The sequence below is a fragment of the Grammomys surdaster genome, unplaced genomic scaffold (genome assembly GCF_004785775.1).
Source record: "Grammomys surdaster isolate TR1022 unplaced genomic scaffold, NIH_TR_1.0 62, whole genome shotgun sequence".
In the NCBI taxonomy this organism is placed as follows: Eukaryota; Metazoa; Chordata; class Mammalia; order Rodentia; family Muridae; genus Grammomys; species Grammomys surdaster.
Window position 1 is genome coordinate 16,712,890 of NW_021604564.1, and position 15,112 is coordinate 16,728,001.

Genomic DNA, 15,112 nt, shown 5'->3' on the forward strand with positions numbered 1-15,112 from the left:
GAAGGATCCCTGACTCATGCAGCAGAAAGGACACAGCAGTACTCTTGTCAAAACCCACATAGCCTAAACTCAATTAAACCAGGCAAAATCTGCAACACTCTACAAAACCATTCTTCAAAACCATGGTGTAAGTGCTACAATGCTGGCGTTCGTACACGACAAAGAGAAACTGGCAAGCACTCCCTTGCAGTAAAAAGGTAAAAGTTCCCAACTTAATAAGGAAAGGAAAAATAATTCACTGAAGTGACTTATGTCTATATAGAGGAGAGATTTATTCATGAATTGTGAAGTATGGAAAGCCCATGCTGGGCCGTGGCCACCCTCAGACCACACAAGTTACAGCCATGTGCACATGTGCTCAGTTAAACTTGTGAATGCATGTATAGGAAAGAATGACACACACAGGAGTGGTACCATCCAGAGTGTCAGGCAAACTCCGGAGGAGGGTCACAAGATGACAGACAGCCCCAGGGACAGGAAGAGATTACTATATAAAAATCCCAGTCAAAAATCCAGAATCATGTATATCATTACACCACTATATTTCAATAAATTAGGCAAGAGCAAGAAGAAAATTAGTCAAGGGATACGGATTGTAAAGTTTCCACATTTTGAGGTGGGGGGGGACATGAAGGATATAATTTTTAAAAAATTTTTTAACCATTTCCAGAGCTTAGATAACGGATGAAAACAGACAGAAAGTTTTCTACTATGTGCTGACCAGAACAAATTGTAAAGACCCAGACCCAGCCATCAGATTGAAATTTCAGGCTCAAACAATAAAAGAGGAACATAAAACTTTACAGAGAAGGAAATAGAGGGAGAGAAAATTAAAGGATGTTGCCTACAAAGAAATAAACCACAGAGGAAAGTTTCTCTTCAACATCAGATGAGTCTAAACAAAGGAGACTTAGGTAGACGTAAGTCTACCTAGAGCTGTGTTTCTAGTCCAGCACATTGCAGACACTTTTGAAATCTGAGAGCTGAGAAATGTTTATCTCATATTACTTAAAAGTGAGGTTTTGCCGGGTGGTGGTGGCGCACGCCTTTAATCCTAGCACTTGGGAGGCAGAGGCAGGCGGACTTCTGAGTTCAAGAGTTCGAGGCTAGCCTGGTCTACAGAGTGAGTTCCAGGACAGCCAGGGCTACACAGAGAAACACTGTCTCAAAAAAACAAACACACACACAAAAAAAAGAAACTGCTTAAAAGTGAGGTTTTGCTGGTATCTTAGGGTTTCTGCTACTCTGATAAAACATCATGAGCAAAATCAACTTAAAAAAGGAAGCATTTACTTCAACTCACAGCTTATAGTCCATGACTACAGAAGCCAGCAGAAGGGAAGACAAGCCTCAGAGGGATGCTAGCCCACTCCCTGTGACTTGCTCAGCCTGCTTTCTTATACCATCCAAGACCAGTTCCCCAGGTGTGACACTGTACCCAGTGGGCTGAGCCCTCTCACTTCAATCATGAATCAAGAAAATGCCCCGCTCCCACAGACTTGCTCACAGGCAATTACAGAGGCGTTGCCTCAGTTGAGCCCCTTTTCCCAAATTAATCTAGCTTGTGTTGGGACAACATAAACTAACCAAGAGTTAGGATACACAATTACATTCATTCTCTCTTCCTTGGAGTACTGTGACCATACTGCACTCTAAGGAAACAAAAAAGAAGGGAGGTAAGGGGGTGAAGGGGGAGGGGAGAGGACAAAGAAGAAGATAACATTGTTTAGAAAATAGTCACCCAAGGAATAGTGAACAGAAGTACAAAGTTGCAGGTGTGAAACAAGCCAGAGGGCAAACAGGAAAATGGGGTAAGACTGACAGACCTAAGGTACCAAGAGGCATTCCCTGCGATGAAGCGGGTAGAAGTCTGTGGGGAGGGGTGGTGCTATAATAAACATGATAGACAAGAAAGAAGGAAGAGAAAAACAGCTAAAATTCCAGAAAGTAGGAAAGGCTACACAAGGAGTCATGATCTGATGTGAAACAACTAACACAGGAATCAGTGGGCTTCATACAATGAAACTGATTATGAACAACAAAAGACAGACTGAAGAGGCAAGAGGCAATATGGGGAAGAAAGACAGTAATGGGTTTCTTTAGGGCATGTGAGTCTTCCTCCTGTTTTCAAGAAACCCAATAGAAAGTCAAGGAAAAGCAACACAATTTCAAGTTTACAATCTACGTTTGGATCAAAATAAAGAAGATGTGATTTTGAGCAACTTGAACGCTATTCACGTGAACGCCTAACTTGGCTGGATGCTGTTTATCTCCTGAGGACCTAAAGGCCCAATGTCCGCCTTCAACAATTGGAAGCAACCTGTAGACAGAATGTGGAACTGTAAAACCACAGCAAATCCAAGCTGAGAGCTAGAAAGACTAGAGAAGAGACACGGCATGTGGGAAATGCCTGCAAGCACCCACTCTATCGTCATGAGTTCTTTGTTTCATGGATATTACTTGGAGTGACAAGATACTATCTTAAGTTGTTTAAGAGGGAAAATGTTACCAGTATCAAGTGTCACCAAGATGGCAAGAGACACAGCTAGATTTGGCCTACCAGGTCATTGGTGACCCCAAGAGGATCAGAGACCATGGTGGAAAGGGGGACAGAAAGGATTTGTCAGCACAGAATGAGGAGTTCCATCCCAGACCCCTACAATAACAGGAAGAGCCTAGAGAGCCCTACTGTCTTGAATACCATCAATAAAGTTCACTGTATCCCCCAAAAAAATTTTGTTTGAACTTTAGGCAAGTCTTTGGGGCATTTTCTTGATTAGCAACTGATATGGAAGGGCTCAGCCCACTGGAGACAGAGCCAACACAGGGGAGTTGGACCTGGGGTGAATAAGAAAGCAAACTGAGCAACCCATGAAGAAGAAGCCAATAAGAACATTCTTCCACAGCCTCTGAGTCATTTCCTGCCTTGACTCTCCTCAGGGTCAGAGTTGTAAGCTAAAATACCACCCCACAATTTAGTTTTGGTCACAGTGTTTTATCACAGCAATAGAAACCTAAGACACAAACTGGTATCAGGAGTAGCATCTTGCTGTGACAGACCTGATTATGCTGTTGAGGGGGTTGGGGTGGAAGGACTTTATTGAGGATTCGGAGTCTAATGAGCTCCAGTGGGAAGTTAAAAGATAAAGCTGGGATGGGTGCCGAGGATAGAAGCCTGGCTTGTAAAATTCAGGGGGAAGTTTGAGTCACAGTCTCTGTAGAGATATTGATATAGGGATATTCATTATTTTGATTTAAGAATCTGTAGTTCTAGTCAGCTGAAGCTGAAGAATTTGGCTGTGATTAACAAGAGAGCAGAACTACTCAAATAAAAACTTTGCTTTGCTGAGACAATCGATACTGGTAATCTGGGGCTGAAAAATCAGCTGTGATTAAGAAGAGACCAGCATTGTTGAGAGGAGAACTCTTCTGGGGAGTTTCTCAGAGTCAGCACACACAAGCTGTGGTTTAGGTGTGGTTAAGGCTGTACCTTGTACTGGCAGCCTAACTTGGTAATGTGTAAGAGTTTCTCAAGTGGTACTGGTTTGGAAGGCATGAAGGCGTCATGGGGAGTGGCTGAAGCTTGGCGCTGTGAGAGGGCAGGAGAGGCTCTCGGTGACGGTGAAGCCAGCTCCTGTGGAGATGCCAGGGTCATGGGCTGACCACTAACACCGCCAGCAGCTGTGGAGTAGAGCCAGCCTGGACCTGTGTGGGACAGGCTATGTGTGCTATGGATGGCCGAGTCAGAAAGCTGGAGCTGCTCAAGCCCTTTGCAGCCCAGAAGATCGTGAGTACCAGACACCGGGACCGAGCTTCACACTGCTGGCATTTGGGGTGCTCTGACTTGAATGTTAACTGTACCCTGGCTCTTTCTTCTTGGAGTAAGAAAGTATTTAACTTTTTTCCCCCATTTTGTAGAACCCACAGCTATGAAACACATTTCAGAGAATATTTAGATATTTTAGAGAGACTATGAACCTTTTTTTTTTTTTTTCGAGACAGGGTTTCTCTGTGTAGCCCTGGCTGTCCTGGAACTCACTCTGTAGACCAGGCTGGCCTCGAACTCAGAAATCCGCCTGCCTCTGCCTCCCAAGTGCTGGGAATAAAAGCGTGCGCCACCACTGTCCAGCGACTATGAACTTTTAAAGAGATGTTGAATTTTTAAAGAAAACTTGGACTTTTAAAATATTAAACATTTTAGAAACTGCAGCACATTATATTTTATATTATGAAATTAATATGTGATCATAGGGATGAATAAGAGAGGATAGGTTATGGTTAAATAAGTGTTGTACTTGTGACAAGTACATCCAAATGACAAGTGGCCAATTGTGCTGGTTGTTTTTTGTCAACTTGACACTACCCTGACAATCTGGGAAGACTGGATCTTAATTGAGAAAATGCCTTCATAAGATTAGCCCGTAGAAAAGTCTGTAGTGAATTTTCTTGATTAGTGACTGACAGAAGGGCCCAGCCCACTGAGCGTGGTACCGAAGGTTAACAGATGGCCCTGGAGTGTGTAAGGTATAAGAAAGCAAGCCAAGCAAGCCATGAGGACCAAGCCAATAAACAGGATTCCTCCATGGTCTTTGTTTCATCTCCTGCCCTAATGTCCTACAGTGATGGAGTGTAACCTGAGAGTGGGAAGCTGAAATAAACCTTCTCCCGCCCCAAGTTACTTTGGATCTTGGTGTTTTATCACAGCAATAGAAACATTAAACCCAAACATTCTAATCAACGGAAACCCATCTTAACCAATCAGCATTTACAGGCAGATACTGAATAGGAAAAGGTTTTCTAATCTAAAGCAATGGACTCAGGATTCCAGCCCAGATCTGTATAAATTCCAAAGTGTCTAGACCACTCAGGAAAAATGCAAAAACCACCCAAACCTGAAGAGCATTTTGATCATTCCTGGTTCATGTGGGTAAGAAAATTTTGAAAATGTAAAAATTAGCTGGGGACTGGAGAATTGGTTCAGCAGTTAAGAGTGCTTGCTCTTGCAAAGGATCAGGTATGGTCGCCAGCACCCACACAGTGGCTCACACTCCTGTAATTCCTGTCCCAGGAGATCACACATCCTCCACTGACCTCGGTGGGCACCAGGCACACACTTGTTACACAGATATACATGCAACCAGAGCACTATACACATACCATAATAAACATAAATTTTAACTAAAAAAAAAAAAAAAAGTAAGCTGAGATTAGAAATACTGACATCCATGCAAACCTTGATGGGTGATGTTAAACTGTGCCTATCAGTGGAATACTGTAATAGATACCAAAGTATAGCAGGCTGAGAAAGAATGGAAAACGAAGACCTGTTATGATCTAATTATTCCAGGCCTAACTCTGAAACTAGCAGAGGAGAGAGAAAAAGCTAAGAGGAGGGACTAAGCATAAAGGGAAAGTTACTGCTGTTTTAATGTATATGAGAAGATCCAATCACAGTGTATGTACATTCCTGAGCATGCAGAAGCCAGCTGACACAGGCGTCTTCCTCTACTGGTCTCTACCTTATTTTTGAGATACTGTCTCTTGCTGTAGAGAGAATATTTTGTGTATTGTATGGGTGCATCACCTGTCAATTAAAAAGCCTATGGTCTATGGTTAGGCAGGAAATGGAAGGTGGGACATCTGGGAAGCAGAAAGGATTCTGGGATAGAGCCAGGCATGGGAAGATTCTCCTGGGAAGATGTGAGCAGACGGATGCATGGTTCCTAAGCGCAGGAAACCAGTCTCACGGCAGAACGTAGGTTAAAATAATTGGGTTATCTATGTCATGATCTAGTCCGAGAAGAGGCTAGCTATACAGCCAAGGTGTTTGTAAATATATTCTGAGTCTGAGTCTTATTTCTGAGAGCATGGGGCTGGCAGGAAGAACCAGGCCAAACATCTACATCTTACTGAACCTGGAACTTGCCCTTTTGGCTAGACTGGCAGGCCTTGGCATCCTCCTGTCTCTGACTCCTCCATCCCCCCTCTTTTGACTCCCAAAGGCTGGCTGGATTAGAGTTGCGAGTGATACCCGCTTAGCCCTGGGATGGGAGCCCTGAACTTGCACAGCACTTTACCCCATGTGCCATCTCCCCAGCCCGCATTCTGTTTCATATGTTTGAGTATGACTGGAGAGCATCGCATTTAGCATCATAGGTCTAAACAGCTTAGTTTCTCTCACCGACATGGCTAACGTGACGCACATCTGGATACCAAGCACAATCTGTGTTTATGATGAACTTTAGGAAAGTGCTTTGTGTCACTAGTTCTTTTTTACATGAATATGCAAATTAGCAAATAAGTTTCTTTTTTTTGGGGGGGGGGGAGTTTCGAGACAGGGTTTCTCTGTGTAGCCCTGGCTGTCCTGGAACTCACTCTGTAGACCAGACTGGCCTCGAACTCAGAAATCCACTTACCTCTACCTCCCAAGTCCTGGGATTAAAGGTATGTACTACCACTGCCCAGCAAGTTTCTAATTAGTAACTTTATTTATGTAATTTTCTTTGAAAAACAAAATGTGTCTAGCAAGAGGGCTCAGCAGATAAAAGTACTTTGCCACCAAGTCTGATAACCTGAGTTTGACCCCATACACACACACACACACACACACACACACACAAATGTAAACAAATTTTCTGTTACTTTCCTTTGCAAAGCTGCTCTTCCTCTGGGTGTTTATGCTGATGAGATCCTATTATATTTCTTCATGCCAGGCTTGCACTATGTAATCTGAGCATGCAGATAAATTTTAATAAATGAAGGCTCATTTCTCTTCCAAAATTTTGACTCTAAATTAAATTATAACCAAAACCATACTTATAAAACTGAAAAATTAGGTAGACTCATTAAAACCTAAATGACTCAGCTAGGCTGCTTCAGGCCTAAATGACTGGGCTTAAAAGCCTGGGGCATTAAACCATCTGTAATGGCTACCCATGGCTGGGGAAGACAGCCCACAGTGAGGAACATCAAGAAGTCAGAAGAAATGGAAGTGAGACTGAGGGGAGTGACTAAGGAGCAGTACTGTATCCTGAGTACTGGAACATGATATAGTCGGACTTCAGTTAACAATGGCTGCTTACGACACTGAGCAATATGAAACTCCAAAGTCAACAACAGCAGCTCACGAAAGAGGGTCAGGTAATACAGAGGGTGAACTGTGCATTCACACAGGGCCTGTCCACTTACAAGCACGTGACTGAGATAACAGATGTTTGTCCGTGATATCACCCTGAAATAACAACTACAAAGCAGGTTTTTCATCTTGCAACAAAGCTTTACATTTGTAGCCTCCTTTAGTCATAAACCATTGGCTTTACCAGTCTGCACTTACTGCCTCCGCCTCTCGCTACTGCTTAGTGAGTCCTGGCTCCCTGTGCCACGCTGGCCCTAATAGCTTTCTTTTATTAGCACTCAGTTAGGCCTAACCACTTATGCATCTTTCAGTCTGACATTTTTCTGATTGATGTGGACAGGGTCTCAAATATCCCAGGATGTTCTAGAGTTCTTGGATACTATGTAGCAAGAATGCCTTGAACCCTAAGCCCTACTGCCTCCACCTCCTAAGTGCTAGAATCACAGGGGCCATGTCCCTGGCTCTGGGCAAACATTGCTAGTTTCCTTCCATGATGGGTCACCTGTTCTTGGTTCTACATAATCATGCTCTGATTATTCTTCAATACACTCTCAAGCTGTCTACTTCTCTCCTAGAAATCCAAATCTCAAGACACTGGAGAGATGGCTCGGTCAGTAAAGAATCCGGTTCATGAGCAGGAGGACCTGAGTTCAGAGCCCTAGGATACATACTTAGTTTCTGTCTCCTGGTTTTTGAAATAGGATCTCATGAAGTAGCACATGCTGGTCTAGAACTTGTTGTATAGACCAGGCTAGCACTGAGGAGGCAGAGACAGATCCCTGGAGCTCTCAATGGTCCACCCAGCCTAGCTAAGTCAGTGGGTTCTGAGTATGGCAAAAGACCTTAGAGCTGTCTCCCAAGAGGCTCTCCCAGAGCCTAACAAATACAGATGCAGATGCTCACAGCCAACCATTGGACTGAGCACGGGGTCCCCAATGGAGTTAGAGAAAGGACTGAAGGAGCAGATCAACAATATCAACCAACCAGACCCCCACCCCCAGAGCTCCCAGGGACTAAACCACCAACCAAAGAGTACACATGGAGGAACCCATGGCTCCAGCCGCATATGTAGCAGAGGATGGCACTGTCTCGAATCAATAGGAAGTCCTTGCTTCTGTGAAGGCTCGATTCCCCAGTGTAAGGTAATGCCAGGGTGGTGAGGTGGGAATGGGTGGGTGGGAGGTGAACACTCTCATAGAAGCAGGGGCAGGGGGTATGGGAGGGGGGGTTCTGAAAGGGAAACCAGGAAAGGGGATAACATTTGAAATGTAAATACATAAAATATCCAACAAAAAAAAAAAAAGTATGGTAAAGAATGGTTGAAGAAGACATCTAACACCAACCTCTGTCCTCCAAATATAGTCACACACATGTGCACCCATACACAGGAATGTGTACAAACACACCACATACACACAATCCAAAGTTCACTTCTTAGATCTGTTCTCTTCCACACTACTTTGATAGAGACACACAAACTCCTCTGCCTTGCTTTAAAGGGAGGGAGGGAAGGAGGGAAGGAGGGAGGGAGGGAGGTAGTTGCACCTCAATAATTACCAGTACCACTGGCCTTATACAAACCTTTACTTCTAGGCTAACTTAGAAATATGCACTGCCACACCCAAACCTCAATTTTTTTTTTAATTAGGCTCTACTTGCTTTTGGGGGGGTGGGTATAATATAGGGTCTCATGTAACCCAGGCTGACCTCAAACTTGATCAGTAGCAGAGGCTTTCCTTGGCCGTCTACTCCCCTGCCCTCCACCCCGCAGTGTGAGCAGGGTCTGCATTCTCCATGCCCACCTGGCTCTTTTCTCCTCTGTCTTTTATCCTCACGCTTGGCTATCTGACTTCTGTTCTGTAACCAACTGTCCTTCTCCCCGTCCCCACCCCCAACGTTTCCATTTAAAATCTGTATTAAGGAGAAATGTTTCTCATTTTTTATTTCTGTTTTCTGGTTTGTTTACACAATGCCTCATGGAGAAAACAGGAATAATCTACAAATTTACAAAGCTTGTCAACTAAAAAGTTTAGAGCAAACACATAAAAATATGCAATTTTTTTAAAAGGTTGAATTCATTTGTAGTTTAAGCCTAAATCCAATGATTTTTTTTCCATCAAACTAAATTCTCTGTGCAAAACTACAAGGTTCTATCAATATGCAGACATAAGAGACACAAAACTGTATTGGGGAAAAGCGACTCAAGGTATAATATAGCCCACAAAAACACATTAAAATCATAGGTTGCTCCCAGGAAGTGGTGGAAACAGAGGCAGGTGGATCTCTTATGACTTCAAGGCCAGCCTGATCTACAGAGAAAGTTTCAGAACAGTCAGGGCTACACAAAGAAACCCTGTCTCAAAAAACAACAACAACAACAAAAAAAAACCATAAAATCACTAAAACTAAAAAATAAAATCACACATTACCTGATTTTCACTAAAAGTAATAACCATGCAAAAGGCAAAAAGCAGGCTTATGCCCAAGAATGATCTCTAAGAAGGGCTTCAAAGAGCTAAAAATCTTACCCAACTCATCCTTGATTTTTGCAAAGTGAATCTTAACAAAAACAAACATCTCACAAGAATAAATGGAAAAGAAAGGTACATTGATGTCTGTTTAAGATGGGTCATCCTATCAGGTGTCACCTGAACAGGAAAGAAGCACCCAGTATCTGGCCTCTGTCATGGGGAGTAGCACTCAGGGATGAGAAGTGGAACTGGGAAGAAAAAAAAAGAGAAAAAAAACCATGGAAGCCTTGATGAACCAAAGTTGTGTTTAGACCTGCTCCAATGAATTCCACTCTCTTGATGGATGCAAACAAACCTGAACAAGATAGAGCAACAGACCTTTTCTTCCCAAGGAATTATTTCTAATGCAGGACAAACTGTTCAATTAGGATCAAAGACAAAATTAAGTACAAAAAAACTTTAAAATGGAGAAAAGTGTGAGGAGCTGACAAACTCCTGAATGAATGTGTATTGTTGACATGAGCTATATCAGGGACCCAGAGCTCAGGGACTCATGGGAATGGCATGGCCTTCTTAGTCCCCTGAACTTGACCACTACTCTTAACAGTGTATAGAAAGAATCAAGAAATGATGCCTGCAGCCTAAGATTGCTCCCCTGTGGAGTCCCCCTCCTGCTAACCTGCCTCCTCCTGCTCCTGCTAGAGTGCTGAGTTCCCTGGCCACTGCATTCTAAAGCATTCCCAGCAGAGATCACTGCCCACGGGATTTTCTAAATGCTGTCTGTCTTTTCTTTCTTTTCTGTCACCTCAGTGAGGCCAACCTGAAAGCAGTAAAGGTCATAACAGAAAAGTGTAGTTTCAGGCAAGAAGAAATGCTTTATAACTAACAGCTTACTCAACCCACCACATTCCATTCACTACCTGGTCCCCATAGGCTTGTTCAAACATATGAGTCTATGGGGGCCATACCTACCTATAATGTAATACAAAATACACTTAGTCCAACTTCAAAAGCACCAGAGTCTATAACAGTCTCAACAATGTTATAAGTTCCAAGTTCAAATCTTTCCTGAGATTCATATAATTTCCTAATTGTAATCCCCTTTAAAATCAAAGTCAAAAAGCAGTTCCCATACTTCCAACATGGTTTGAATATGCTTGGCCCATGGGAAGTGGCACTATTAGGAGGTATGGCCTTGTTAGAGGAAGTGTGTCACTGTGGAGGCGGGGCTTTGAGGTCTCCTATATGCTCAAGTCTGGCCACTGTGACAGTCTCCTCCTGGCCACCTTTGGATCAAGGTATAGAATTCTCAGCTCCTGCACCATGCCTGCCTGGATGCTGCCATGTTCCTGCCTTGATGATAATGGACTGAACCTCTGAACCTGTAAGCCAGCCCCAATTAAATGTTGTCCTTATAAGAGTTGCCTCGGCCGGGCGGTGGTGCCGCACGCCTTTAATCCTAGCACTTGGGTGGCAGAGGCAGGCGGATTTCTGAGTTTGAGGCCAGCCTGGTCTACAGAGTGAGTTCCAGGACAGCCAGAGCTACACAGAGAAACCCTGTCTCACAAAACCAAAAAAAAAAAAAAAAAAGTTGCCTTGGTCACGGTGTCTGTTCACAGCAATAAATCCTTAACTAAGACAGGATCCAGCATTCTCTTCTAGCTTCTGTGTCTACCCACATGCACACATGCATACACACATGCGCACACACAAAAACACATAACTAAAAATAAAATACTTAAAAACAAACCCTATACCCTCTCCTAGTTCCCCATTTATTCTTAGGCAATAATATCTTTTAAAATGGCCTTTTCCACAATCTAGTCTACATTAAGTACTTTAAATCTTAATATTCAGTATCAGTTTACTCTGAATACTAAAAGAAACTAAGCTATGTTTATGATGAAGGTAGGACTCAGTAATTCAATACCATATTATTCTCTTTATAAAAAGTCACCTATATTTGCCTCAGCCATAATAGGGCACATAGGAGAAGTCTTAAGTAAAAGAAGTGTAAGAGTCATGTATATAGTAGGTAGCATTGAGCTGATGCAAGCTGCTCAAACTTTAGAACAATTTTACACTGAATTAATATAGCACATCACACCTTCTCCTCAGAACCACGGGCAGAACCCACTGTGTGAAACATGGAACTCTATTCCTTAGCTCGGCTGAGTTCTCCAGACACAACTGGCCATATCTGGAGAGGCAACCTGTGGCCAGATGGTACCTAAAATGTTCACCCCACTGATACCGTCTAACCAACCAGCACCCAAAATGCTCACCCTGCTGACACTTGCTGTCCTTTCCATCTCTTACCTGATAGTGTGCCTGGGCTTGCTGAGCAGAGTTCAAGGTGACATTGCAGAGTTTGCAGAAGAGGGGCTTACACAGCTCCTCCAGGGCAGAGTCTGGCTCCCCTCTCTTAGCTAAATCCTCTTCCCCTGCCAGAGGCAAGGATGCTTCCTGCCCAAAAGCCTTCTGTGGCGGGAGCTGCAAGGTCCTTGTGGACCTGGCAGCCACTGACATAGGAGGAGAGGTTGAGGGCCGATTAGGTAAAGGAAGCCAGACCTGCTGCAAAAGAATCATCAGGCAGGAAAGCCACGAGCATAATCCAGTGGGTGACAAGGGATGGAGTCTCCAAACCTAAAGCAACCAGGGAAGAAAATTAAAATGAGAACTCAGCAATATGACATGGAAATGACACCAAAGTCACTTTTCTCTCCAAACCCACCTTTGAGGCATCTCTCCTTAATCTTAGCCAAGGAGACCTTCCCTGCCTGGTTATCCCCACTAACATAAGGCTTTGCCCTGAGGATAGCTTCGGAGATTTGCCTTTATTTTGCTTGGCTCAGTTCCAAATGTCATCCCTCTGGCCATGGGCATTAATTAGCAGCACTGCATCCATGAGCAATTAAGTTGAAAAGTCACATGGCTGGAATTCGACATCTAAGGTCATCCAGACCCCCCTTCTCTGGAGTGCTGATACACTCTTGATGGTAATATTTATAACCCAAACAACAAACGAACAAGCAAACAAGAGAAAAGCCACCAGGTAAAAAACTCTTCCACCCAAAGGATATCAAAGAGTAGAAGATTATTACCTCTAAGAATCTCCTTTCCTTTTTTTCTTCATTTTTTTTCCTTTAGGTATTTTTGTTTTGTTTACTTTTATTGTGGCTGTGTGTGTGTGTGTGTGACAAACCACAAGCTCTTCCTACATTTACATACATGTGTGTACCTAAGAGGCAAAGCAGCATTTTACCCACCAGCCACCTTTTCTCTCGGCTTTTTAAAGACAGGGTTTCACATAGCCAGAATGTCTTCAAATCTGCTATGGTGCCGAGAAAGATTTTAACTCTCTTTTTTGAAATGTCTCAAAATACAAACTATTTTCTTATACTTTAAACTCTGTAAGATTGCTAAATAACTAACAAGCACAGGGCTTGTGAGACTTATAACATGAAAAGTGTTTGACAACACATTAATTACCAACTTTAACTCTTTTTTTTTTTTTTTTTTCTGAGACAGGGTTTCTCTGTGTAGCCTGGAACTCACTCTGTAGACCAGGCTAGCCTTGAACTCAGAAATCCACCTGCCTCTGCCTCCCAAGTGCTGGGATTAAAGGCCTGCGCCACAGCCCTGCCACAGCCCCACCACAGCCAGGCTCCAACTTTAACTCTTGATCCTCCTGCCTCAAGCCCCCAGCTGCTACAATGGAAGTCCTGCACAGCCAACACCCAGACACTACTCAGACTTGTTGAAAGGTGGGTGAAATCTAGAAAGAGGGCATTAAAACGTAACAGATGCAAACAAATTGATACTTCTAAGCAAGCAACAGTAGCTACTAAGCCAGTGGTTCTGGAAGGCAGAGAGGACAGCAACAGCCTGTGGGCTTCAGAGGGCACAGATGTGCTGTTTGGAAGAGTTTTGTTTTGCTTTTGTTTTTAAGTTGAATTCGCTGTCAATATTTAAAAATCAAAAGCTTCACAGAATCTAGTAATGAAAGGATAATCTGGCAACACCACACCCACCTCCTCCACCGCACATAACCAGCTATTTGGTGCCAAGAGCACCATACTCCATACCCAGGCCAGCCTGCTCTGCGCCTCCTCAACCCTACTCAGGAAACTGACTTGGTGTGATGACTCTACTCCATCATCCAGCCTTAGACTACTGCCCTTGCCAAATCAAAACGTATTCTCTATTAGGAGGTAAATTACCTGCTAGCTAGATAAAGCATCCAGATTGAAAAATAGCCAACCAAGTAATGGACCACACTATCCTCAGCCCTACGGTGGTCATCATTTCAGTTGTCAACTCGACGGGATCTAGAAGTATCTAGAAAAGGAGTCTCAATGAGGAGTGATGCAGGTCGGTTGAGGTGGGAAGACCCACTCTAAATGTGGGGAGCACCACTGTATAGGTCCTGGACTTCATCAAAAGGAACAGTATTTGAACACCAGCCCTGCTCTCTTTTGATTGTGGACCTGATCTGACCAGTTGCTTCAGGTTCCTATTCCTAAGCTGCCCCACCATGATAAGGACAACTTGAACTGTAAGACAAACCTTTTCTCCCTTAAGTTGCTTTTGCCACAATATTTGATCATACCAACAAAAAAGAAACCAAGACTCTATTGTTTTCCTCAGAACAGACCCACTATGTTCCATTCTCTCTATATCTTTTTCCCTGATTCCTCTGGCTCCCCAATCAGATGGCAGCTTTTCGTTCTGACTACTTAAAAAACACCTCACAGTAAACACCTTCTAATTATCCAAATTAGAATCCTTATTTCAAAGTCTACACTTCCAAGTGATGGTGGCACATGCCTTTAATCCCAGCACTCAGGAGGCAGAGGCAGACTGATCTCTGGGATTAAGGCCAGCCTGGTCTACATAGTGAGTTCCAGGACAGCTAGGGCTATATAGAGAGAGTGTGCCTCAAAAAAAAAAAAAAAAAAACAAAGTCTACACTTCCCTACTATTAGGAGTATTGTTCAAACTCCTTTTCTTGGTCAATACAATGCAGTGTCTTCAGCTGCTAAGGTTTCCTGTCTGTAATGAAGATGTGTAGGCTAGGACACTAACACAGACTTACTAAAATGACTCAAGGAAGCTTTAAAAAGTAAAAGACTATTTAGACAATTGGTAGACACACAGTGAAGAGGAGCCACTGACTGGGAAGTCATTCAGTTAAGAGTCGCTAGTCGTAATATTTAACAATCCTTTTCATTAACCATAATAGCTAGAAAAGAATAATAATCAACTACCTGCATCTCTGAAAACAGAAAGAAAAGGGATACAGATTTGATACATTTAAACAGTAAGTTTCTCAGAAACAATATTACTTCTCCCAACTAAAACATCCAAATTGCAAAGCTGATTATGAATATTGGAGGTGGGGTAATGAAACCATCTTTTTAAATAGTTTAACTACTTAGTTATAACACACCATGTCATTCTGACCCTAACTTGTCATCCAGATTCTCTGTTAGGTCATAGAGAA

General features: G+C 43.1%; 1 protein-coding gene across 3 annotated transcripts in view; it reads right to left on the reverse strand.

The window, feature by feature from the left end:
* Positions 1-15,112, reverse strand: part of Zmat3 (zinc finger matrin-type 3) — a 29,546-nt gene that overhangs the window by 13,126 nt on the left and 1,308 nt on the right. For all 3 annotated transcript variants that reach the window (XM_028764326.1, XM_028764331.1, XM_028764321.1), the window contains exon 2: positions 11,926-12,252. In XM_028764326.1, the coding sequence (XP_028620159.1) occupies positions 11,926-12,195 (270 nt within the window). In that variant the 5' untranslated portion in view covers positions 12,196-12,252. The remainder of the gene's footprint in view (positions 1-11,925; positions 12,253-15,112) is intronic.